Source organism: Siniperca chuatsi, linkage group LG20 (genome assembly GCF_020085105.1).
Source record: "Siniperca chuatsi isolate FFG_IHB_CAS linkage group LG20, ASM2008510v1, whole genome shotgun sequence".
In the NCBI taxonomy this organism is placed as follows: Eukaryota; Metazoa; Chordata; class Actinopteri; order Centrarchiformes; family Sinipercidae; genus Siniperca; species Siniperca chuatsi.
In genome coordinates, this window is record NC_058061.1 from 3,854,666 (window position 1) to 3,881,459 (window position 26,794).

Consider the following 26,794-nt stretch of genomic DNA (forward strand, 5'->3'; position numbering starts at 1 on the left):
TTTTTCTTCAAAGCTGCATAAAACCACAAAATCATATATTTTTCCTATTTGCTTTAATTCTTTTGTTCTCTGCATACATTATTGAACATTATTTTCTTGGAAAAGTATTTCTATATATGATCAAATTACAGCATGACAACATCGCTCCTTACTGAAAGGTTTGGTCCCATTAAACCTGTCGCTGTTACTGAGAGCACTGATACAAGTTTTTTTGGTAAAGAGCTGAAGTGAGATACAACAAAATATACAACAGAGCTTATCTGGGCAATATGAGACAGCTACTTGGGCCATATTGCCATAAAGACGTTTCTGTGGATATCATAACTTTAATTACAAGATAAACTTGTGAAAAACATAAGAAATTGTCCAACATAAGGGCAGACATAATTTGGGGCAAAAACACAAATGATTTAACAAAGTACAACATTTAAACTACGTTGAAAGAAACAAATTATTCTTTTACACAATAACTTTCCATCTATTGTCAAAGGTTTTTGGAAAACTTCACCTTACTGGTGGGGTAAAGGGCAAAAGCTGATTATGTAACAAAACTTCCTGAGTAAAAAACAATGCAGAGCTCTGGGTCTGAACGTCTAAACATTAAAACAAACTGCTTTCTGCTCGGCGAGGAGCAACATCTGAGGCCCTTTCAGAACGTTCAATCTGATAAAAGGCAACTTCAGCCAAGAATTCAGAGAGTGATTATTTCATTAAGAGAATTAAAACAAACAGCGAGGACTGTGTGCGTGTGTGTGTACATGTGCATCTCTTTGCTGGCCTTTGTGTTCAGAAAGGCACTTACAACATTGTGCAACGTTTGTGCAGTGTAGCCTGCACTTTTGCAAAGCAGGATAGAAGTCAGTGAAGTCTGTAAAGTCTTTGGTCACTGCTGAGCAGAACAGCTTTGGCACCGTCGCTGTGTGCAATAGTGAGCGTGAGGATATGCAGGATGCAGCTTCCAGGCTCTAGACTCCGTGTTGGGGTCTTCCAGATTGGCCCATGTATGTTGCCCTTTGACCTCCAGGGATGCTGAAGCACGCTTCAGTTTGGTTACAGCACCGATAAGCTCTCAGGCTGGTGGTGGTTGGAGCCGCCGCCCACCTCTGTCTTGTGTTCAGAGGTGGAGAAGCTTTGTACTCCCCCTCCTCTGGACAGGACCATCAGGGTGTCCCCCGACATGCCCCCGAACTCGAAGGCAAAAGTCCCGTAGAAGAGCATGATGAGCATGCAGTAGATCCACTCAAAGATGGCGGAGGCGTGCTGCAGGGCGAAGCTCTCCTGGCAAAAGAAAACTCCACCTGGTGATCAGAGGTTAAGGAGAACAATGGCTGCACAGCAGGAGTGAGACAAGAAGTCAGTAAACAAAACCCCAAAATCTCTCTCGCATGACTCCAAACATCCCCACACTTACAGATTTGTGTCATTTATGGGTGTGTTATTGGAAGAATGAAACCATTTACTCAAGTACTGTACTTAAGTACAAAACTGAGGTACTTGTACTTTACTTAAGTCTTTTCTTTTCATGCCGCTTTACACTTCTGCTCTGCTACATCTCAGAGGGAAACATTGTACTTTTTTTACACTACATTTATCTGACAGATTTTTGTACACAAAACATATGAAGAGCTTATAAAATATGACGCTTCGTTATAAATTAAACTACAGTACCTGACAATATATACAAATAGAGCTGAAACCATGACAGAAATTAAACTATTTTGATAATCGTAATAATAAGTTGTTTTTCATGCGAAATGGTTTCACCTTCTCAAAAGGTGAAAATTTGCTGCTTTTCCTTTTAATTATTTTGAATGTATTTTTAATAACTTTGAGGTTTGGACAGTTAAAACAAGATTGTGATGGTGTGATAGTATAACAGTCGCAGGGGCCATTTTTCTGCATTGAGTACTTTTAATACGTTAGTAAAAGTATGTAAGTATAATCAGGAAATTGTACTTTAAGTAACATTTTTAATGCAGGACTTTTATTAGTACTTTTACTTAAGTAAAGGCTCTGAATACTTCCTCCACCACTGCTTATTGTACACTAGTTGTAAATTCGGTTCGGAACGGCTCCAAAAAAATATGCCAGATGGCTTATGGGGTCAAGCTCTTGGCACAGTAATCGAGGTCTTGTCTTAAAGTGTATTTTATCCCCTCGTGCCTTCGCAGACTTGACGTGACGACATTCAGCACTTCAGACACATTACAATATGTATGGCTGAAGACCTTTAAGGCCGAGTCCAAAAGAAAAAATCCATTTGGATTCGGCCATGCTCTACTCACGCAAAGGGATGTAAGGCTGTTTTTTCTCCAGCAGGGGGCCTTGTAACACAATTTACACACATAACCTCTGCACATGCTGCAAGGACGATAGAGCATCACAGTGTGGACAGCCAAGAAACTCACAGCCAAGATCACGCAAGCAAACGTAACACACCAGTGCACTCCCATGCCATTCATGAAAGCAGATGTTACAATTCACTTCCACAAAGTTCCCTGAAGTTGTTGAAAGGGAATTACTCTGTATGTGTTATCTACAGTTTGAAGCAAAAGGAGACTTTTTGTAGTAGTTATGTCTTCTTGGTGTAGTGATAGCGATATTTTAATAGATCTTACAGTTCAAAACTCACAAAACAAGAGAGAAGAATGCCTTAAATATTTTAGACAAATGTCGTGACGTTTGCTCAAAAGACAATGCTAGCAGAAACACGGCATTTGCTTCATGCTGGTAGGATACTGAGCACCAGGGCGATCAGTGCCAGCAGGGCCATCCCCACACGTAAGTGACCTATTCGGTACTCCTCCTGGGTCTTGGCCAGTCTGTAGGTCAGAGCCGACTGAAGACACACAAACAGCATGCTGGAGGGGAAGGCCACTCCGGCGCCAACGTAGTGGAGGACTTTGGCAAAATCCACCTGAGAAATAAACAGATAAACACACAAATCTTGCTGGGTACTATTTAACCTCAGGGAAATTGCATAGTATGAGTTTGGCTAAGGATTATTTATGTTGGAAAGTAAGCAGAAATGTAAGAAAAGGTTTCGGGTTATCACCTAAACTTTGTATTCTTGGGGATAAGACAGAATTACTTCATATACTGACATTACAAACCGTCTTTCATAAGAATGGGCATCACATTCAGTTGTTATGGTTTGTGTCCTTTACTTTTGTTTCCTCGTCAGCCCCAGTTCATTTTTAACGTCTTTTTTCCTTTGCATGTTTCTTCTGTTTTTAGCCTGTGGAGATTCCCTGACTTTTCCTGTAGCGCCACCATGAGGTTCACATTTGTGGGTTGTTTTTTTTTTGTGTGAAATGTCTCATTAACTATTTGATGGATTGCCGTGAAATTTGGTACACACATTCATGCTCCCCTCAGGATTAACTGCAATAACTTTGGTGATCTCGTGACATTTAAATCTAAGGTCAGGTTTTGTGACGCTGATCTCTGTCACAAAACATTTGTTATCTATGTACTGATAAAATACTCTTCACCCTCAAAAAACATGTGCAAAAAGAAAAGTCTAAATCTAAAAACATCTGAGCATCATTACTTGTGGGAACGTCAGGACACAACAAAGCTGATAAAAACACAAATGACACACAAACACATACACAGCGGTCATCGTGACCTAACACAGTATCATCTGACAACGAATGTCACAGGACAGGACGGTCCGCACCAGGGATATAGAAAATGAGAGAGGAGCTGGAAGAAAAAACTGTAATGATACCAATTTACAAAGTCAACCAGATCATCTCCATTATCACCTCTGACACTGTGTCAGTTTGAACTGAAGAGCTGATTAGAAAGCTGTTACTGTAATTTAATCATCCAGGTTCAGCGTCGCAGACAGAGGAAGTGCATCTTCCCCGCATTTACAGTTTTCTAAATAGTTCCTGTATTCTGTGAGCGCACACAAATGCAGCAGCTGGTATGAGGATGACACTTCCTGAACACGGAGTCGTGTGAGTGAATGACAGAGGTGCATTGTGGGAGACATTACAGCTGTTTAAGCTTGATTTATATGTGTGCTGGTTCGACACAAACCACCTAAACGTTCTCCATTCATGTCTACTGGGAAGAATATGCCAAGTATTTGCAGTGAGGAGGCTGCACCCATTTTAGAGCACAAGTTAAAAGATGTCTCCACCTTCACAACAATGAAATTCAACAATCTCCTTCATATAACCTCTTATGTCAAGAGGATCCAACTGCAGATCTCGTGTCTGTTTTCAACCCGATTGGAAACACTTCGTCTCTCTGCTTAAGACTTTAAGTGGCATTAACTGTGATTTTAATTTACACAGCATTTCTGTTTTTTAATTAGACTACCATTCATTTGTAAAGCATTATGTGACAAATTTCATAATTTCTAAATTGATATGCAAATATAAAATGTAAGAAATGTAATTCATCATCTATGTACTTTAATTGTTTTAACTTCCAACTTTTTGTGTGTCCCCCAAATTGTGAAACCAATCCTACACATGCTGAGAAAAAACCCACTACGTTAGTATTTGTTGATAGAGACTCTCATACTGCAGATAAATATTGTGTGTGCATCTTCACTACAAAAAAAGCACAGTCCTTAACTGCCTTATCTAAAATTCAATAATTGATTTGGGGTTTCAATTATAGCATATTTTTTGGGCTATATTGAGAGTAAAAATATAGTTTGAATGGGATTCCCCCCCCCCCGAAAAACATGCAGAGGTGTTGTATGCAGCCTGAGAGGTGAAACCCAGTGCAACAATTGAAAGCAACTCAGATGAGCGTATCAACATTTTTACCACCTCCTCTTTTGTCTCATCTGGATTTTCACAGCTGGATAGTAAGAAGAGATTTTTTAATACAATAAAAGTGAGGGGGACACTTTTCAAAATGCTCAACATTTTAATGTAAGCAAACGTCTATAAAAGACTGAAGATAAAATTATATTTGCTCAGTAATACCTGATCACGCTTTATGTGGCTTTCTTGGAATTTTATTTCACTTACAGCAGTTTTTACACAGACGTTACAGCATTATTACTCATTCTGAGCAACAGTAAAAGTAGTAGCCTATTTGCTGTTTTACTTTTGTGGCAGAAAAGGAAGTGACGTCCGCAGTTATGTAAACCCACTGACCTGCCCGTGGGTAAGTCATTACAAACTCATGCAGCGCAGTGAAACTTTGTTTAAACCCACAGTTTGACTTAAAATACTAAATCAGGCTTGGGGAAAGGTGCAGCCATCAGAGGTGTGATTTAGTGACTTGGGGGCCCTGCTTGTGGTTTCACAGGCAGCAGCAAAGAAGATTACCTGGCACACTGGCGATCATAAAAGAAGCGCTTTGAGAGCATTTTGTAAGTTACTGCAGGATATATATGATTTAGTAACATAACTCATAAATCAACATCGTCATAATTGTATAGCTGTTAGGGGCCGCTTTTAACTGGGGGGCCCAGGCAGTTGCCTATGTCGCCTAATGGTAAGGTCCGCCCCTGGCAGCCATTAAATATATGAGAGTCTTGGGTTTGAATATTTCACTCAATATTTCACTGAAAAGTTGGAATTAGAGCTGAAACTCTAAGTCGATTAATAGATCAGTAGATCCACAGAAAACTTAGCAGCAACAATTTTGATAATCGATTAATCGTTTAAGTAATTTATCAAGCAAAAGTGACAAAAATGTATCTGGTTCTTCTACAATGTGAGGATTTGCTGCTTTTCTCTGTTTAACATCATTGTAAATTTTATGTCGTTGGGTTTTAGACTGTTGGTCGGACAGAAACAGGCAATTTGAAGACATCCAGCTGTTTTCTGACTAAAAATCATCAAATCAGTAATAAAACTAATAATCCTTAGTGCACCCTGTAAGCTCACCTGGTAGAGCGCACGCTCCTTACTGCAGCGGCTCGGGTTCAAATCCAACCTGCGGACCTTTACTGCCCCCTTTTCCTGTCTATCTTCGGTTGCACAGTGTGGAATAAGATAATTTAACCAACCTTAAAATATACTTAAGGGGTTAAAAATGTGGACAGATCACTAATGAATGAGACCAATATGAAATCTTATTGAAAACTTTATGTACCAAGGTTCGGTACGTCTCCTTCCTTTGCCCGTCTCATTCATGACTTCCTGAAACTCCAGTCCAACATCAACACTTTGAGATGTAAACGGCCCTCGTGTGTGCGTGGCCATTTAGCACTCGGCAGATGTTACGTCAGCGTGGAGCACGTTTACACCGTACATCAGCCCTTCAAGGACTCCTGCCAGGTTTACTCCGAGGCAAACACTGAGGTTCATTATGTAAGATTGAGCACGGACAGGGAGGAGGGCCCTGCAGCCAATCAGAGAGAAGAGGAGGACCACCCTTTACCGCTAGTGGGTGAATTGGATGATGGACTCTGAGGATAATCTGTGCAGTGTAAGGTAGTTAAAGGGGCCCAGACATGTACAGACAGAGCAGGGGTAAATCTGAGACGGCAGCTTCACACACACACACACACACACACACAACACACACACACACACACACGAGGGCCTCCAAATACAACACTGACCTTTGACAATACACCTGTGCCTGATTATTACCACTTATATCTCAAAACAGATCTGATGGATGTTACATCGCACACGCAGACACACAGACACACTCACACATGTCCAGTGGTGGAAGAAGTATTCAGATCTTTTACTTAAAACTGCTATAATTATTTTTTCTATGCTAACAATGTAAATGACAGCGTGAAAACAATGCGACAATGTGAAAGGGGTCGCTCGTAGTGATACAGAGAATTAGCACCTGAACCTGCAGCTCCCCTCGGCTTCAAAGTGAGTTTCAGCTCGTTGTTCAGCTGTCAGCTGCCTGTCGTTTTCAGCCGCAACAGGCAGCTGTTTTCAGAGAAAAAGCTGTAAAAACCCACTGTACACCACCTGCTCAGCAGCAAACAGCAGACAGGCACAGTTACACACCAGCTGGTGAAAATAGTGGAGCATTCAGCAGCTAAAGAGCCAGATATTTCCCTCAGGAGCTGGTGGAGACTAAAAACAGAGCTAAAAGAGAGAGAATATTGGACTTATATTCATCGGATGAGCAGAAACACGACTCCTAATGAATGATAATGTTGCTCTGTAACTGCTGGACGTGTAAATAACCAACTGTTTGCTAAAAAGTTCAACGCATTAACTTGAAAGGTGATAATATGTCATTGTTGCGATCACTTGTTTCCGCTGCCCCCAAGTGGCCAAATAAATCAGTTACTGCAGGTTAAAAGTAAAGGTGGTAATACCACAATGTAAAAAGTCCTGCATTCAGATTGTTCTTAAAGGTATCCTGTGGAATTTTTGAAAAACTAGCAGCGCTACAGGATCAGTGCATCCCCGTTTTGTTTGTGACTTGTGAACGCACACAGCGACGTGATACACAGTCCTGCCAGTGGTTTCACATCATTCCACCGATTGACCGGTGGTGGTAATGAGCCAGCAAAAGGCAGTGAAGAAGAACTTTTAATATAAACAGAAACGCTCAAGTAAAGTACATTATTAATAACAGTACTTGAGTAAATGTACTTAGTTTCTTTCCACCACTGCGCGTAAAACACATGTCAGTGTAAAATTCAGATGTTGAACTACATTCCTGGCAAAACCCCACAGTTGGCACATGTTCAGCACCAGATTTAACACAACCAGCACCTGAGGCAATGAATACTCGGGAAGCGATGTGTGCAGAATGACATTATATGCATGTGCAGGTGTGTGCATGTGCAGTATGTCCCTGTGCATCTACTGAACAAGCGTACATGCGCGTACATGTGCTGTACTGTAACTCTTCTTCTCTACTGTAAATCTGCTTTTATCGCAACAGCTATTTGAAACCAACAGTACAGTTACAAATCAGCACAAAAGGTGACCCTCATACTGAGCTTCTTCTCAAAACAACTGGGGACTTCATCATGAGAGCGCCTCCTGAACCTGAACTTCTCTTGACTGTACCGAGGGCAGGAACACACACCCACAACACGCAGCCAAAATGTTTTGTTTTTAAGCTCGTACTACCACAGGGAGGCTGCCAGACAATCTCCAGACAGAACAAACACAGCATCAAAAGAAATTTGCTTGGCAGGTCTACAAAGTGCTGAGAGACTGCAGGGGAGAAGCACATCAGAGCAGCCACGACACAGCGGAGCGTTATTCAACCAGCAGAGGCTTCGCATACATGAGTACTGATCAGATTCAGCTTCCAAGATGGTTAATCCATCTTTCACAGTAGTATTTAGTGACATAATCCAGTCGATTACTCCTAATGACGTGATATAATCAGATAGAGTAGAAGTGGAAGTATAGTTCCACCTTTAAACTCACCTAATGGGCCAATGAGGATATAAATGTTCAACAACTACTTAAGCGATGGTCACAACGAACAATGTACTATATAAAATAAGTTCTTGGCACATGAACACCTTTCTTAGTGCATGCACTCACTGCTCTTTTGCTGCTGTTGTGTGCATGCGTGCAGTGATTACCTTGTTAGTTCAAAGAATTCACACAACAAACACTTTTTGTTATGAACCATTAAAAACTGTCTTGTTTGAACTGTTTTAGCATGCATGTGATTGAGTCATCAATAATAAGAACGGTAAAAAGAAATGTTTGGCAAATCAGTGGCAATGAAAGTGGATTCAGAAGCCCATTAATGAATCATTAAACTATAAAACATGATAGTACATCATCTACTTTTAATAATAAATTAACAATATTGGTGATTCTGGCCCTGGTGTTTCTTGGAATCATATCTCAATCAAATTTTGTGGTACCGCCCGCCCCTATCTTCTATTTTGTGGGGCTAAAAACAAGTGAAACGTGAGGTTTTATTGGTTTATCTTCTGAGGGTTTAGAAGGTTAATCCTCTGCATAGCATGGCAGTTTCATGGCAGTTTTCCCATTATAAATTTATTTATAATGGTTTCATTCTAAATTTTATGGCAATCTGGTTGTCAAGATGTCAGATGGCCAGACAGAGCAAATGACCAACACTGCCATGGGCCCCTATTATTTTTAAAACAATGGCAACCAGTAATCTGTGAGAAAAGTGTCTGTGAGCGCAGAAACGAACTGCTTTTAAAACTTTTCTCACAGATTAGATCAGTTAATCCCTGTTTCGGCTGCGGCACAGATACAGTCCGCGTAGCAGCAGGGCTGGCAGTAAGAGATGCAGAGAGCAGGAACTATTTTACCTGTTCAACTTTCATGTGTTCTCACCATCTGTAAGGATTATTTACGGGTGCAAATCTCTGACCTGCACCAGAGACTTCAGCTCAGAGTATCTGTGTTAGTTAATTAGAGAAGCAGGATGGTCTGAGCTCCTTAGTGGCCCCTCTCTAATGTTACCTCCACACTGTTTATGTTATATGGAGGCCACAGAGACCCTCTGCAGTCAGTTGCCATGGCACTGACCCATAAATCATGTAAAGTCTTATCTAAGCAACAAGGTCTTAACAGTGTGCAAAGTCTCTGTGTAAGAAAAAAGACAGCCTTGCTGCCAATTTGTCCCAGGGGCCACTCGCGGTGCAGAAAACAGAAAAATCCCCTGCGGCCCAAAATGCATTTTCCCCATAGACCTGCATTATTAAAAATATCCATGGTCATAAACCAAAGTATAGGACAAATTAAAATTTTTACGTGATGATGACACTAGATGAAAAGTTAAGGGGTCACCAAAGTTCTTACAATTCATCCAGTAGTAGAGATATTTCTCTAAAAACCACAAATGTCAACCTCATGGTGGCGCTAGAGGAAAGGTCCGGGGATCACCAAAGTCTGTAGGAGATATTGTCTGAAAACCAGCCTTGAATCTAAGGCTTTACTGACTGAAGTAGTTAACACTTTGTTATATGATCAGTATCTATCAACAGGTACCAACATCAATATGTCCAAAAAAATCTGCTCTAAAAGTAACATCATTAACCTGAAGAACAAAGAACGTGTTGCTATAACGTTTCAGTCCTGAAGCTGTAAGGTGATTGATCAGATTGTGATTACCTGGAAGTTTCCCACCATGATGAGGCCAGCAGCGCAGATCCACGCGGTCGAGAGGCCGGCCGTGTTGAGAATACAGTTCTGGTGCTTCTCTATCACATGAGCATAACGCAGCAGGCCAATCAGCATCACTGGAGGCAGAGAGAAAGGAGAGAGACGACGGCATATTTCATCATACAGCTGAATAACCCAAACACTGCGAACACTACACTGCAACTCTACAGGCTGTATTTCAGATGTTCAGGGTGACACTCTGCATCCAGAAACAAACACATCTAGATTCAGGAGTTACTTCACCATTCATCATCTTAGTTTACAGTACTGATTGTTGGACACAAGGGTGTAATTCAGAATCAGAATCAGAAATACTTTATTGATCCCCGAGGGGAAACTCTTTTGCTACAGCAGCTCGCCTTTACGTCAGTGCACACAGGGATAGAAGTACTAAGCAAAAAATATAATACGCTATAATACAGGTCAGAAAATAAGTTAAGTACCAAGTGGGTATAAGTATAAAATAAAATAAGTGTGAAGTACTTTTTACCGGTTGATAATAATACGGTATAAAGTAATAGTGCATGAACTGTCAAGTTTAATGTAGCTTATTAAGATTATAATGAGACGGAGGATATTGCACAGCAGTAATAGAGGTATGAATAAATATCAATATCAATAAATAGGGAATTTTAAACTGAAAAGAGTATATTGCACAGGAGCGCTACTTTTCAAAATCCTCCTTTTGCCCCTCCACACTTTCACAGTTTCAGTTGAGACGCCATAATCTAGATGTAGTAGATAAAACGCCACCTTCAACTGTTTCCGTTCGCTCACAGCAAGAAGCTTTACAAGCAGCAGCTAATGCTTTGCGGACCGTTGGCTCAGGCTACATACAGGCTTCCATTTTCATCTGACTGGTGAAGCCTGTTGGGCTTGTACGCAGTCACTACTCCACTCCACTACTACCGCGACCTCTGCATGTTCTTCAGGAGGGAAAAAATTATATATCAATTTAGATTTTGACTTACAGTTGGCAATGTGTAACATCTAAAGATAAGGAGGTAAAGGACAGTGCTTGCTTTGGTAAAAATGTAAATTCAACATTATTTATTGTTAAACCTGCAAGAACTTCTTTTTTTGGCCACTTGGTGGCAGCGGAAACAAGCTGTACACACACACATTATCACCTTTTAAGTTGACCTTGTTGGCAAACAGTTGGTTATTTACACATCCAGCAGTTACAGAGCAACGTTATCATTCATATGGAGTCGTGTTTGTGTCACCTGATGAACGTAAGTCCAATATTCTCTCTCTTTTAGCTCTGTGTTTGGTCTCCACCAGCTCCTGAGGGAAATATTTGGCTCTTTAGCTGCTAAACGCTCCACTATGTTCACCAGCTGCTCTCTAACTGTGTCTGTCAGCTGTTTGCTGCTGAGCAGGTAGAGCACAGCGGCTTTTTACAGCTTTTTCACTGAAAACTGCTGCATCTGGAACTGACGCTGGTGAGAGTCCTGAGAGGGAACCAAAATAGTAAAGTTGTAAGCTTCTCACCTCTCCTGCAGAGTTTTTTTTTTAAATTTCTGTATATGTGTGTTTATAATTAATGTGCAAACAAATACAATAAAACGCTAACAATGCCCTGAATAAACCTACTTAACAGTGCTAAAAGGAGAGACCTTTACTCTCCTTTTAATATCAAGAATGTGAAGCAGCATCTAAGGAGCAGCGAGTTCACAGCGTTGCATCCGAAACATAAATCTCTGTGTGAGCAGATTCCTCACGTCTGTTTATCAAACTGCTCCATCAAAGCTTCACAGCAGTTCCACGCTGCTCTCCCACACATCCATCTGATGCTCATGCCGTTCACATCTGGTGCTCATCACGCTGCAAACTACAGAGAGCGACCGTTTTGATGTTCATGTTGTTAGTCCAGCAGCAAACACAGTGTTCAGTTTTTGATGATGGAGTGTACGCGGCGATAAGACTCCCTGTTTTGGGTTCTGGGTTATCAGTGTGTTTCACCGGCCGCCGCACAGCGAGGGATCGACTGTCTGATCTTCTCATCTGCACTCACACCACACCTTCGAGTTAAACAAACTGCCTCACAAACATAAACTGAGTATTGTTCATGAGAGCACAAAAAAAAAAAAGGGGGAAACGCTTTTGATGTTGGGGAAATTTCCAGAGTGTGAGCTCGCACACGCCAGCACAGTCGCTTTCATTTGGAGCTGAAATGTTTAGTCGTGTAATGGATTAGGTGATCGACAGAAACATTTTTGATAATCAATTAATGGTTTAAGTAATTTTTTAAGCAATAAGACTAAGAGTCCACAGCCATGGCAACATGCTCACAATGACAATGCTAACATGCTGATGTTTAGCCGGTATAATATTTGAAATGTTCACCATATTAGTTTAGCATGTTAGCACTAATTAGCACTTGACACAAAGTACAGACGAGGCTGATGGGAATGTCATTATTTTTTGCAGGAATTTGGTCATAAACCAAAGTATTGATGCTAGAGGAAAAGTTAAGGGATCACCGAGGTACTAAATTTCATGGCAATCCATCCAAAAGTTATATTTCACTCAAAACCAAAAATGGCAGCCTCATGGTGGCGCTAGAGGAAAAGTCAGAGAGTCTCCAAAGTCGGAAGGATTCATCCGGTTGGGGACATGAATGTCTGAATTTCATATTAATCCATTCAAATGCTGCTAGCATCACTAAAAATGCCAAACGTTTCCTGGACCCAGCCTCTGAGATGTGAGGATTTGCTGCTTTTCTTTATCACATATGATAGCAAACTGATTATATTTCATTTTTAGACTGTTGGATGAACGAAATAAGCAATCTGAAGACGTCACCTTAGGTTCTAAAAAATTATAAACAGGTTGTTTTATGAAAAAATGCTGATAAAAATAATTGTTAGCTGCAGCCCTACTTTCATTTGAACCAAATGACTTTACTGTCTGACCTGACCTTTGACCCTTGTGGGTCACCAGCAGGTCTCCCCGACTGCCTGTCCACACCGCGCAGCTCTTGCTAATGCTGCTGTATGCCATTCAAAATTACCTTCCAGCAGTAAGTAATGAGGTGTAAACTGCATGAACTATAAAATGTTTGAGATTAGATGAGATTATAAAATATTCCTGAGAGTATTGTCTAATTTTAATAATAATAATAAATCTCGGCCTGCGTCTTGGTTATGTGAAGTCATGAAGATGGCAGGACGCTCAGTGGGTGTTAACAGCCAGGTTGTAAGATATATAGCAGACACATAAAAACCCTGAGCTGAGACAGGTTAATGGCTTTGTTAAACGTCCCCAAATTCCAGCATTTTCTTAAAAAAAACAAACTAAAAGAAAGAACCAGGTGTTCCCCCGGTGAGATGTCACAGATATTCAATGTTTGAAGAGAGTACAAATATGCAACCTCAGTCAGGACCCTCCTGCCAAGCTTTAAACATTTATTACAACATTATAGTTTGACGGTGTGCTCATGGGACACTCCATCATCAAGCCTGACATAACACCTAATACATCGCTGAGCTGCACATAGAAAAAGCTTCATATCTGTTTATAAGGGCCGGCTGGTAGTTGTTAGACAGGTCAAGATCATATATGATTAGCTGCGAAATGGAACATGTGACTATAAAACTACTTCCATGTATGTCTGAACTACTAAAAGGTTCAGAACATCCATCATTTTATCTCCTTTCCTACTGCTATCCTCAAATCCTGACAACAAAGAAATTCTATTATGTCTAACTGTAATATTTGTCCTCAGTATATACTGTATTGTGCAGCGGTCAGTTCCCCGTGTGTTGTATTGATGGAAGTTTACAGACAGCAGTGTGTCGTGCTGAGATAAGCCTACGTGATCAGCAGCACTTCACACTATATTCATACACCAAACCCAGCTCCTCTGAAATACTACATCAAAAAGTCGCTGTTCAAACAAACACATCTGTGTGAGAAATTACAAACACCAAAAGGCGATTATCTAATGACCACTTCAATGTCATCCTTTTCTGTTCAAATACAAGAGCCAAAATTTGGTCTTACAAAAGTGTGAATCTAGGCTAACTGAACAATGTGTGAGTGCAAAACATCTCAGTAAAGGCTGCACACACTGTGTGTTAACAGACATCTTCCAGTCTCAAGAGATCGGGTCGCAAACTTTGATAGCTGTGATTTCCAAATACCGAAATTTGTGACCTGTAACGCTAGCGGATCAAATGTATGAAAAAGAGCAAAGTGTCGACCAAATATTTCAAGCAGAGGCGTTAGTGCTCTACAGAGGCTCAAGTTTTATCACAGCTATGACTCACTCTGTATCTAATATCTGAACATACAGGGTCACAATTTTTGGTTAAAAGCTATCAAAATTTGATAGCTATGATAACAACAGCGGCAATACAGCCGAAAGTCCTGTTCAGGTTACAGAATCTGATGGGTCACATAATACAGTCTAAGAGCGAATAGTTTGCGTAAGTGCACAGAATGAAGAGCGGCACATCATCCTACAAAGCAGCTAACTAGAAAACTACGGACGACTTCAGAATGTAAACAATCCCAATATTCATTTTCTAACATGGTATCCCGCCTTCTATTCTATTTTCTGCAATGTTTTTTACTCATTTCCCAGGTGTATCGGAGAGTAGAGTGACATAACTCATGCATAAAATGTTTCCACTATTCTTTTCTACAGTAAAATTGTAGCCACCATCAATGCCAGAATCCCATTGGACGCACATTGTGGAGGTACAGGGGTGCATTTGGAGTTTCAGTTCAATTTAAGCTGCCGGTATGCTTCTTCAGAAAGGCTAGTCGGATGGTCTAAAGAGGTTTGAACTTCTCCCCACGTTCTGTTCTTTCATTCTCAACACAACGATTTCTGTCACTTTTCACGAGTCCAACGACGTCTTCCAGGAGAGACTGTCTGAAAATGTGCGATATTAACCCGCATTTAAACGATATAGCGCCTCCTCTCGCTCTGCGAAAGCCGGCTCTTCACTCCACCTTCACCTTGTGGCCGTTCAGAACAACGATAAACACGTCTTATAAACTAGTTCGAGCATAACCCAACCTTTAGCTGAACTTTGGCTGCAAAACCTGGCAGAAAATCAGGCTGGTATTATGGTTTACTCCTGCAGTGTAAATTCTCAGGAGCCTGACAAAGTTTTATAAAGCGGAGTAAACCACCCAAAATAGATGGTTTAAAGTAGTTTTGGCACACAGCAGAGCAGAGTAGTTGCCCTCGTGATCAGAGGGCGAATGCATAAAAATGCAGCATTCATGGCATAGAGTAACTTTTTCCTTTGGGGGGGCGGGACCTGGCAGTCGATTCGGGGGAGCAGAGACTTGGCTGGAGCCACAACAGCTGAGAAAACAAGCCTGAACGTTTTGGATGCACAGAGCACCGTTCAACCGAGAGCAGTGTGTGAAGGTAAAAAAAGTACTAGACCTACATTCTCTGTACACACAATCCTAAAAGTGCATCTGACTGAATACTTACTACTACTAGTTTTAGTTTCAATACTAAACCTGTATTGAAACTTACCCATGAAGGATCCAGTGCTGCATATGAGGCTGAAAAAGCAGCTTTCAGGTGGGAGAGTTCCACATTTACTGCAATGAAAACAGAGAGCAGAGGAGGGGTAGTTAGTGCGGGCTGGCCTCAAGGCTCAGTGGGCTAAAGTGCAAGTTCAACCAAGTTTTTGCAGAGTTAGGCAATAATTCCTTAAAAATAGTCATGAAAAAGCAGCGCGGCCTAATATGTGTGTGCTTTCTTACTCTGTGGCATTAAAACCATGCCAGCATTTTCCCTTGGACAGCAGTTTAGCAGAGAAAAATGTCTATAGATGAAAAAGGACAGACTTGCTGGGTGGTCGAGGAAAGAATGACACTGAGATATTTATCTATAGATCAAAAGCACCAAGAAAAATGTTGTGAAACTAAAACACGAGGACTGTAGCAACAGGAGAGACATGCTGAAGATGGGTGAATCTGTAGTTGCATGAACCCCTTGTTCATTATTGTATGCGGGGGAGCATTTCTTGTTTACATTTTGCGACTCAGTGTGGCAACATTTCAAAGTGCGGCGAAGGATCCACTACACACAACAAAAGCTCTTCTTCCTGTCGAGGTGAAGAGGTCCCCCTTCCTCTCCGACCGCGAGCCTCAGTCGGGCAAGTGTGGGCTTATCTCACAACAAACTCTGCACTGCAGCTGCTCACCAGCTATCAGAGCAATTTATCCAAAGCCAGGTGGAGAAAAAACACTAAACTACCTTCTGCATTCAATTATATTAAGCCCTTTTCAGACATAGATCCGAAACATTGCTGGCTTCGTCTATCAGATTTGTGTCATTCAGACACGACAGAGCCACGATACTGCAGCGATGTTCGGCACCTGGTGGAGGGGAAACGATTTGAAATGTTATGATAGCAATAACAGCAAGTGTTTTCTGTTCTCTCACAGGCTGCATCACTGATGGATTTTAAAACTTATTTTGCCGTTGAAGCCTTAATTAATGACACGAAATACGCTCGCACATTACACACACTAGCATCAGTTTCTTCTTTTAATATTATTATAGAGTGAATTCTGCTGTCTGTTTTATAATATCCGACATTCAGGACATTCAGTTGGGACTCATTTTATTCCTATTACAGCGGCTCACACTCTGTACTGCAAAGCGTTTCGCTGGACATTTCTTCATTGATGCAGTTGGCATGAATGAAAATGTAAAAATATAGGGAAAGACATTACTGTGGAGTTCGAGGGTCTTTTAACCTCTTTTGCCTCGGTCGCACAGAGAAAGTAAAATAGTTTTTATAGACTGATCTGATGTGAGAAGATGTTAAAATTGGCTCTTTCACAATGTTTCCTAGTTTATTACATTTACTTTATTTTCTTTGTGTATAAGAGATGATTACTGAGAAAATACATGTATTACAGTGATCTTTGAGTTTATCCTTGTGCTGCTGCAGCCTTTACGTTAATCTGACGACATTCCAGTCAGATTTGTGTCATGTTGAAAGTGATAAAGAAAAGTTTTTAGGTCTGACCTCATCAGATCGCCGTCGTGACTTTTACGTTAACGTGAACAGGGCGCTTATTCAGACATGAGACCATCATGTTAAATTGCCATCAGATTGATGTAAAGGGGAAAGGAGCTGCAGGTTAGTGCCCAATATTCAACAGTTTTGACTGATAAATGTTCTGTTGCAACGACTTAAATGTCTTATATTTCACATAAAGTCCTTGAACCTCACTAGTCCAGTACAAAGGTTCATGTTTTCCTAAGTTTTCTCACTAATCACAGGCCATACTGCGTGCCAAATAAAACACAATGTGCACTGAAATATTCTGGTTTAGCTATTTGCTGTTTGGGTTCAGTGTTTCAACAAAAGAGAATTTTATAAAAGAGCAGAAATAAAGCGACTATTTACTGTTAAAAAAAACAAAACCTGACTTAGCAGAGCATATAGAAATGACCACAGCGAGGCAAGATGCCATTTCATATGATTTGATAGCCGCGGTCACATCACGCGTACAACGTGTGTTCTGTTGTGCTTGAAAGTTATTTTTTATTATTGTGAGAGTGGAAAGAGGATCCTCAGTCAGTTTCGTCATTGGTTTACCACAGTGGTTTCAAGAAACCGCACCAATGGCGGCAACTCAGTGTCAACATCACCCACAGGAGCCAGATAACTGGGACTGTTACATAACAGGCAGCAGCTTCATACCTGCAGAGGTGGGGTCACTGACCTGATGAGTGGTATGTTGTCCAGGGTGCAGCACAGAACAGGACCCCTCTGTAATGGAAGCTGCTCCTCGCATGACTCATTATAAAGCCTGTGAACACACACATGGACACGCACACACTCACTTTCAGTCTGCAGACACTGAAGGATAAAAGACTGAAGGTTCAGCTGTTCTCGAAGATTTTCAAAAGCAAACTTCTTCAAAAACCCATTTTGGGCCCAGCTGGACAGACTGAAACTCACTCGTCTTAAAGTAGTTCAAAAACATAATCTTTCACCCCCTAAGAGTCACATCACTGGTGCATAATGAATCTAAAGTAGGCAAATGTGTTAAACCTCTGTTAATAGTTGAGCATCAACTCGCACAACAGTCGAAAATTAACCCAAAATATTTTCAGGTGAAATGTCTCTTAAATAACTGCATGTGTTCTGATTACAGAGCTGTAAGATGCATCAGGGGTTTCCTCTAAATCCTGTATATAGTATAACAATCACTTCATCACAGAATACACTTCTATAGTACTGCCATCAGCAAGACTAACACCTGAGAGATGCAGCTGCTTTATGATGAATTTCTAATTAAAGCGAATATGAAAACGGATCTAACATTTTGAATAAAGGGCACACAATTAACAGCGTGATAGCACATGAGCAATTATTTATTTTAAGTGTGTTTAATGCATCAATTCCTTTAATCCAGCTTTTTTTTTCAATAAAAGTAACATTGACCTTGATTTGAAAACAAAATACTCCCAAATATCTTTATACCAATACCAGTAACGGCCTATAATTTTGCCTTTTCGAGAAATGTACAAACAGAATTGTATCAAACGACTACATCTAGACTTAATGAACAACAATACGGAGTCCGTATTTTAAATGTTTGGCTATATTATAATTTGAGAGCCGTTTAGATGTTATTACCTGCACTGAAAACACAGCAGCACCAGTCAATGCGTCGGAAACTGGACCAATAACCTAAATTCACCAACTACTCCTTTAAAAATGACAGTGATAACTAAAACTGTTATTAATGTGCTGGCGTATTTATGTGTTTCCTGTACCAGCTGGGAAGGTACTTTTATTAAAGAAACAGGCAGATGGTTTAAATCCATGTTTACATTTCACATACCACAGAAGTCGCCTGATATCAGAGATAAATCCAGCTGCTGCCCTGACATGAGTTTGGGTCTCTCCTCCTTCCATTTGAACCAATGTGTTTGCATTCCTTGTCTTTTCTGAAACTTCGGTTTACTGTAACTCGAAATCTCCCACTCTTTCTTTCCACGTTCTCCCATCATGTCAACATTTGCCCTGCAGCACTTTATTTTCTTTATGTCCACTCCCCATCTTCATCTCTCCAATCCTTCTCCATCTCACGCCGCAGACTTCCCAGGAAGTGGGGAGCGGGGCCTCGTTTATGTAGGCTGAGAAAAGATGACCTTTTCCTGAATCAATGCTACATAAACACACCAGCTGAGAAAGTGGTGTTTTTACTTTTCACACTTTTCACAGTGAGCACGTGTGAGTAATTATTCACAATCAGTGACTGAGTCTTTTGCAGTTTTGTGGCACATTAACAGGAACTGAGAATACCTCAACGCTACTTTTGAAAAATCATGTTTTTTCTTTCTGTTCTGGCCCTCCGTCCACACTGCGCTGCTGTTTTTCCAGACCCAGAAACTGAGCTTTTCTCCAGCTTAAATGAATATAAAACACTGGCTTCCTGTTTTAGTGTAGACGAGGGAAACCAGCTTCAGGAAAACTGGGACTTAAGCCTGCCCAGACACAGTTGGGGGCTGTGGGACAGTGAAGCTACGAAGACAACTTTCTGTCACCTGTTCATGCTGTTTTTGTCAGATGACGTTGTGATCATAGCATACGGATTTGATCGATGTCACAGTGCAGCACCGCAGCAATTACTGTTTGTCTGGTTAACAGGTAGCGTTTATAAGCTACAACAGTTTCATACTTGACCTGACAACAGAAACAAAAAGATACGTAAATGAGAACTAAATTGTGAGTTTGCTGATCGATCACATGACAGGGGTTTAACCAGCTGAGACTCAGCAGAGTAAACGTCCTCCTCCTTCCCAGATATCAGCAAAACACAACGAAGAAGAAGATATTTAGCTGTTTTACTATTGTTCAAGTGACCTGAAACGGTTTGAAATGTATCTGACTTCATGTGGACGTATTGTGAGGTTTGCGGTGTTTGTGAAGTCAAAGAGATGCTAACTTTATGGCACCAAAACCCAAAACCAAGGCAACACGTACTTAAACCTAATCAATAATAGTAAGTGCATCACAGACATTACTGACATCATAAAGCAGTGTGCATATGTGTGTGCATGTGTGCATATCTGTGTGTGTGTGTGTGCGTGTCTGTGTGTGTGTGCGTACCGTACCAGTTATGCACAGGGCAGACGTGCTGGTTGTACAGGGCCATCGCATATCTGTAAAGGAGAGAAGAATCTTCGATCAAAGAACTGAACAGGAAGAAACAGATATCGTTTCAACTAGCATGCTCAAAGCTACACTCTCAAAACATGGCTGTCAGTACTCTACTGTTTATTACTGTTTAACAAAAAATAAATAAGCTACAGCAGGACAAAAGCTCTGTTTCACCGTCAGATACAGCAAGACCAACGCCAGTCGCGGCTTTAAAAAGTACAACATATTTTTTCACGTGAATTTCCGTACTGTTGCTCTCACAGACTGAGGCCGCTTGCCTTCGTCATACATGTTCACAGAGGCTGCTGGCTCCAGGCCATAAAAACTTTATGAATTACATTTGAGGCCTCTGGCTGAGAGTCCTGTTCAGATGAAGGACAGATCAGCAGATGTTCAGCCTCTCAAACCTGCTGCGTGGATGCATGGACGGCAGTGTCGGCCTGTCGGCCGGTCCAGACAAATATCTCAACATCTACTGGAACCTCTGTGCTGAAGTAAGGAGCTGCTAGCACGGCTGTAAACTCTCATCTCTGATTCATCTTTTAACTGTAGCCGCATGTCAACAATATGTTATCTGAGATTTAAACATATCAAGAGCCACTGCAACACACTATCAGTTCCTTTCAAAACACCCAAAAGACACATTGTGCCACAGATGAGATACACACAGGAATCAACAAAACAATCTGCTGACAAATGTTACCGTACAAAAACTGAAAATTAGGCATGCGATGGTTGGAGTGCCTCTATTGATCGCTGATAACAAGGGGACACTCAGGTCAGAAGGATTGATTTGCTTTTACTTGAACAAACAGTGAACTGTGGTAGAGGTTATCACAGCATTTTGGTTTGAACTACTCATAGATTCGGTAGTGTTTGATTTAAATCATTGACTTGGCTTTGGTTAAAATGTAAAAAATGGACCCTTCTTTTTTACAGCCGTATCCCTTCATTCGTTCCTATGAAAACTTCACAAACTAGCCAGAGCTCCAGTACACGCTACAGTTATGTGTCTTGGTGATACAACTATTCAACAGAGCATTCAAAGGCACCAGCAGACAGGTGTCAACGTGTCTGAAAAACAACAGGTCTGGCAGAATGAGGGGGGATCACACACTCGCCTCTGACAGGGAAAGCTTTGGTGACCAGTTGTGAGAAATTCTCGCGCCCACTTTGCGAAGGTGTGAAAGGCTTCTTACAAAAGGAGACTGTGTCAATCCACTCACGCCAAGTTGATAAAAGGAAGAGGGAGATAAAGAAACAGTCACGCAGTCCGGAAATCAACTTAAACAAAGACGTTAAGGTGAGGCAAGTTTTCAGCACTGACGTCTCACTGTATCTCAACATCCTACATCTGCAGTAGGTGAGTGTATGAAGGTGTTAGCGCTTCCTAGCGTGCAGCCTGCTGGGTTTATTCAGGGATTTAGCCCAGTGTACATAGCCTCAGTCTCTCATTAACAACAAGTGCTGCAAAGCAAACATTTGACCACAGATTTGAGGTTTGTAGTTGTTCTGCGAAATTCCCTGTGAATGAATTCGCTGAAACAATAACTAGAAACTGTTCTGAGAAATGTAACTGTGAGCCACCAGGGGAGAGTTTAAGTCTACTATCTGATTCTTGATGTAGACCTACACAATGGTATATCTGTTTTTATGATTAATTCATTACTCCCCAGACCTTTCTACTGCCCTTGAACGCACACAGTGGAGTTACATGAGACATACATGAGGGTGTGTAGGAGGAGGGACGCACAGCTAAGGCTGCAGCTACTGATTACTTTTCATTAAAGGGTTACTGCAGGAATTTAGTATTGCACTTCCAAACATTTGGGGGACTTGCAAGAGACAGATTTCTTTTTTTTTCTTTCTTTTAAATGGTTAAATTTGATGCAGCAGAGGTCAAAATATCCTGTATTTTAGTCCTGCATCTTGGGATATATACGCTTTACATGAGAAATCAATCAATGTACGTATGAAGCTGAAGCCCGCAGGTGGTTTGATTAGCTTAGTGACCAAAACAAACAAGATAACGTGTTAGTGAGCTTTAGAGGTGCTGGTAGGCGGATTTCGTTACCTTTAGACAGAGCCAGGCTAGCTGTTTCCCCCTGTTTCCAGTCTTTATGCTAAGCTAAGCTGCTGGGTGTAGCTTCATATACAGCGTACAGACGTGAGAGTGGTGTTGATCTTCACATCCACACAAATAAGCATATTTCCCAAAATGTCAAACCATTCCATAAGACGGTATAGTCCCTCATTCGTCCAGGACTGTTCTATCGTAGAAAAGGTTTCAGTCGTAGTAGACGACGGGAACGTTTCGGCTCCCATCCGGAAGTCATTCTCAATTGAGAATGACTTCCGGATGGGAGCCGAAACGTCTTGATTCTGAAAACAGTGTCCAGATCACTACGACTGAAACCTTTTCTACGTCAAACCATTCCCTTAAGGTAAGTTTCCAACTACATGTCCCTTGAATCTTGTACTCAGTCTTGGATTATGCTCGATTCTGTACAGTTATTGTTACACTTCAAAACAGATGTTACAGATGCCATTTATGTTTCCTCCACAATGGCACTAGAGCACATGCCACCACCTGCTGACTCGTACCGGCAGCGTGACAGGCTCACAGGAGCAGCTCTGCTCGCTCATTTCCACCATAAAAGCAGCTGCTACTGGTCGCTGCCGTCACGTGAAGAGCTACAGATGTGACTGCTGTGAGTGAAAAAAGGGGCACACGGACCAGACAAGCCGAGACGAGTTTCAAGGACGACTCTTCTCCGACACAATCGTAGAATAAACAGCAAGCCATTACTCTCTCTCCGTCCAAAGAAGGAGATGTTTTACATTCATGAACTTTGTACAGCCAGTCGAGGTCATCGTGCTCACTGCAGGGATAATAGGTAGCCCGTCTAACCAGGCTAATGCAACACTTTGTACTACGTAGTTTGTTTACTTATTGTTAACTGTTAAGAAAATACACGTGGAAGAAGTTCCTACAAGACAGCAGATGTTGATGTTTATTTATTTTATGTATACTTACACAACCCATATTCCAGCGATGGTGAAGACGGGCAGGCTGACAGGAAGGATCATCCACAGAGACATGACGGCCACCTGGAGATCTCCACTGCAAGCATCAACACACACCAGCGTCACCACAGACCTGGACCACAGACCTGGACTCTGAGCAGGCCATTAAATCACCCGTTTGTCACGGTGACATGATTGCAATTTACAGTTTACTCTGGTCAACAAGAACTACACTAATTCTGTCGTGCACTTTTAGGACATCACAACAATTACTGTCCCAGCTTCTCAAACGTGAGGATTTGCTGCATTTTCTGTTTTATATCACTGTAAATGAAATGTCTTTGGGTTTTGGATCGTTGGCTGGACATTAGAAGACATTACTTTGGGCATTTTTTGTTATATTTTGACATTTTATAAACTGATTGATTGATGAAAACTAAAAAAAAAAAAAATGAATCCAGAGCTTAATCAACCATGAAAATAATAGTCAGTTGCAGGCCTGCAATAGGTTTAAACCAATAGCTGTAGAACAGGAGTATTGATACAGTTACACCATATGAGAAAAGATCAATACACTCACAATGGGGTGCAAGAGACGTTTACCAATATTGTATTGATTGATCTTTACAGATAAACCTGTGGACGACCAGATTTACCTGCCAGGGGTGCAGGGGCAGAAAGGAGCAGCCGGGCCCCTCCTAACCCCCTGTTCCTGCCCCCCTCTCTACCATGTGAGAGGCAGGATCTTACCTGGCCCCAGGTCTGCTGTGAAGCCGTTAAATTAAACACATCAGTTTAGGAATATGTGGCGTGTAAAGACAGAACTGAGACAATGAAGGTCTTAAAAAAGAGATTTTGACACATGAACAGGGCCTCGAGATAAAGGAGGGCTGACGGTTTGGGCTGCAACTACTGATTATTTTCATTATCTAGTAATCTGACGGTTATTTTCCTGATCAATCGATTCATTGTTTAGTCTATAAAATGTCAAAAAAGTGAAAAATGCCTGTCTCGGTTTGGCTTTTACAATCTAAAGTCCAAAAACCTCAAAATTATTGATTTACAAATCACATAAGACAAAGAAAAACAGCGAGTCCTCAAAACTGACGAGCTGAAACTAGGGACCGTCTGGGATTTTTGCTTGAAAAATGACTTTTGAACAATTGATCGATTATCAAAACACAACAGATTTATTTTCGATCAACTAATCAATTCATTGTTCCAGCTCTACCGACGGTACATTAGCTTTATGTTGCATATTCTCAAACATTTTGTAAATTCTTTAAACTTCGACTTTCAAGCCAGCATGGACGAGAAGTCTTTACATCTACAATCCCACGACTGCTGGGCGATTTCCAGCTGCTGATGAAGATCATGGGATATGATTGAAAGCTCCAGAACAGCTACAACGTGGACCTTGTGGTGAGATTTTTTTCTTAAGGACAAGAATGAACTTTGAACGTCAGTTTTTTTAATAAAATAAGCACAAACCAGTTGACACACTGTAAGCCAGGAACTTTTGGGGCCCCGGGAGTTTTGGGGCCCCCGGGACAGTTGCCTGCTTTACCTTGTTAGTCACCCAGCCTTGGTGTTCCTTCTGTGTGTTAACTATACATGTAATGTGTAGTGTATATATGTAATTAGTACATTAAATGTGAAAATGATATTACCAAAAACTGAAGTCATGTCTCAAAATTGCATATTTTATCTGGCCAACAGTAAAAAGAAACCCAAAAATATTATAATTAATAATATAATTATAATTTAAAATATGAAATTCTCATAATTGAGAAGCTGCCTGATGTTTGGTATTTGTACTTTATAAATGACTTGATTGATTTGATTATCAAACTTGTCTCGTCAAATCTTGCTTCGACTAACAATTATTTTATTATCAGCTCACGTGCTGATTATTTTCTTGTGTAGTCGATTGATTGCTTGGTCAATAAAATGGTGGAAAAGTCCTGGAGTCTTCTTGAAATTGCTTGTTTTGTTCACCCAAACGGTCCAAACCCCAAAGATATTCAGTTTAAAATCGCTTCAGACAAAGAAAAGCAGCAAATCCTCACAGAGAAGCTTTAACGAGAGAATTTCAGGACTTTTTGCTTAGAAAATAACTTTGAAGATTAATCGATTATAAAAGATTCATTTTCTGACAATCTATTAATTGATTTATCGACTCATTCATTCCTAGGGTTACAACTAACCTCATCACGTGGTACATTAAATGTCACAGATAAAGACAAATCCCCATCTCAAATGACCAAACACAGAAATTACGTCTTAAAATTAGTTATTTTGTCAAAAATATTCTATTTACAGTGGGATGACATGAAAGAAACACATTTATTCATCCATAAAATCCTGTAAATGTCAGTGCCGCCATCCTAAACCATCCAACACTGATTACAGGACAGAAGAAATAAACACCCATAAAACAAAACTATAGATAAAAACAACACAGAACTACTGTGTATTCAGCTACAAAAACTGTTGAAAATGGAGGCGTAAGAACCATTCAGACCATTTCATTGATCACCAAAGTTCTGTCAATTGACTAATGACATCTTGAACTCTGTGTTCCTGCAGGAACTTTGAATTCAGGACATCACAGCAGACCTTTAAGTCGCTGTGAGACGGTCACTGTGTCTTTGCTCTCCTTCGGTTTTTACTGCAGCCCTTCTTCAGGAAAAGCTGCGTGCAAAGCTGGTCTGAAGGGACTCAGATGCTCGGTCCTACCTCTCGTGTGTTCAGTGGGAAAAGCCTCCGGCTCTGCTCCTCATCTCAGCTCCTCCAAACTCGAGGAAAAGTTGCAAGAAGTCGCTGCGCTTCCGAGCTCCTCTGCCTGAGCTGCTGCGACTGATTTCATTGTCAAAACGTGACAGATGCGATGCAGATTTGTCACATCAGGATGAGGAGAAAGTGGAGACGGTGTGTTTTCCTGTTTTCATTCATCACACACTCCGCCCGTCCTCCGCCTGCAGCCTGGCTGTTATGACCAGAGGTGGAGAGAGCTGCCGGAGTCAGAAACTTTTAACTCCTCCCCGGACTCACTCAGATGTTACCCCCCTTTTTTAAAAGACACATTTGACAGTCTGTGTCGGTTTGACGCCACTTTTCACTTCACTAGTGTTTGAAAAGAAGTCCGTTTTCTCCTTTTTTTTTATGAGCTTGTGCCTCTGGACCTCTGCTGTTCTGGACTGTGTTGGACCAGCTGCAGGTGCTGCTGTTTTATCGGATCATTTTGTTCTCCGTCTAGTTCCTGGAAGCAGATTTCACAACCGGACTGCAGATAAATTACACATCGCTCGGTGCAGTCTGGGATGTTGGGTTTCGTGTTTCTTTACCCCTCAAATCAGCTCAAAATGTTTTCCAAGAAAGCGGATATGATACCTTCAGGGGCCCTTTGTAAGCTCCTGTTTCTGAGCTGGCAGTGGTGGAGGGGCCTGTGTAATGAGTGACTGGAAGTTTTCTGCAGGGCAGGAAAAGTCACTGTTTTAAAACTCAAGATTTTGAACTGTG

General features: G+C 41.1%; 1 protein-coding gene and 1 long non-coding RNA gene across 13 annotated transcripts; one reads left to right on the forward strand and one right to left on the reverse strand.

The window, feature by feature from the left end:
* Positions 1–36: 36 nt before the first annotated feature.
* On the reverse strand, positions 37–26,150 carry LOC122868226 (transmembrane protein 150A-like). Of its 6 annotated transcripts, XM_044180085.1 has the most exons (8): positions 26,012–26,150; positions 23,283–23,369; positions 20,200–20,247; positions 17,796–17,882; positions 15,583–15,650; positions 10,026–10,153; positions 2,740–2,917; positions 37–1,298 (listed from the first exon to the last, which is right to left on the reverse strand). In XM_044180085.1, the coding sequence occupies exons 2-8, from the start codon at positions 23,345–23,347 to the stop codon at positions 1,051–1,053; spliced, it is 822 nt and encodes a 273-aa protein (XP_044036020.1). In that variant the 5' UTR covers positions 23,348–23,369; positions 26,012–26,150; the 3' UTR covers positions 37–1,050. The 6 variants fall into 6 exon arrangements, with proteins under 6 accessions (XP_044036020.1, XP_044036023.1, XP_044036021.1 ...); XM_044180088.1 differs by lacking the exon at positions 15,583–15,650 and having other exon boundaries at positions 26,012–26,066; XM_044180086.1 differs by lacking the exons at positions 23,283–23,369; positions 26,012–26,150 and adding an exon at positions 22,320–22,531.
* LOC122868242 lies at positions 20,866–26,081 on the forward strand. 7 transcript variants are annotated; one of them, XR_006376055.1, is made up of 3 exons: positions 22,598–22,689; positions 22,821–23,142; positions 23,299–25,236. It is a non-coding gene; the product is annotated as an uncharacterized LOC122868242 (long non-coding RNA). The 7 variants fall into 7 exon arrangements; XR_006376056.1 differs by having other exon boundaries at positions 22,607–22,689; positions 22,779–23,142; XR_006376058.1 differs by lacking the exon at positions 22,598–22,689 and adding an exon at positions 25,950–26,081 and having other exon boundaries at positions 22,697–23,142; positions 23,299–24,694.
* Positions 26,151–26,794: the final 644 nt, after the last annotated feature.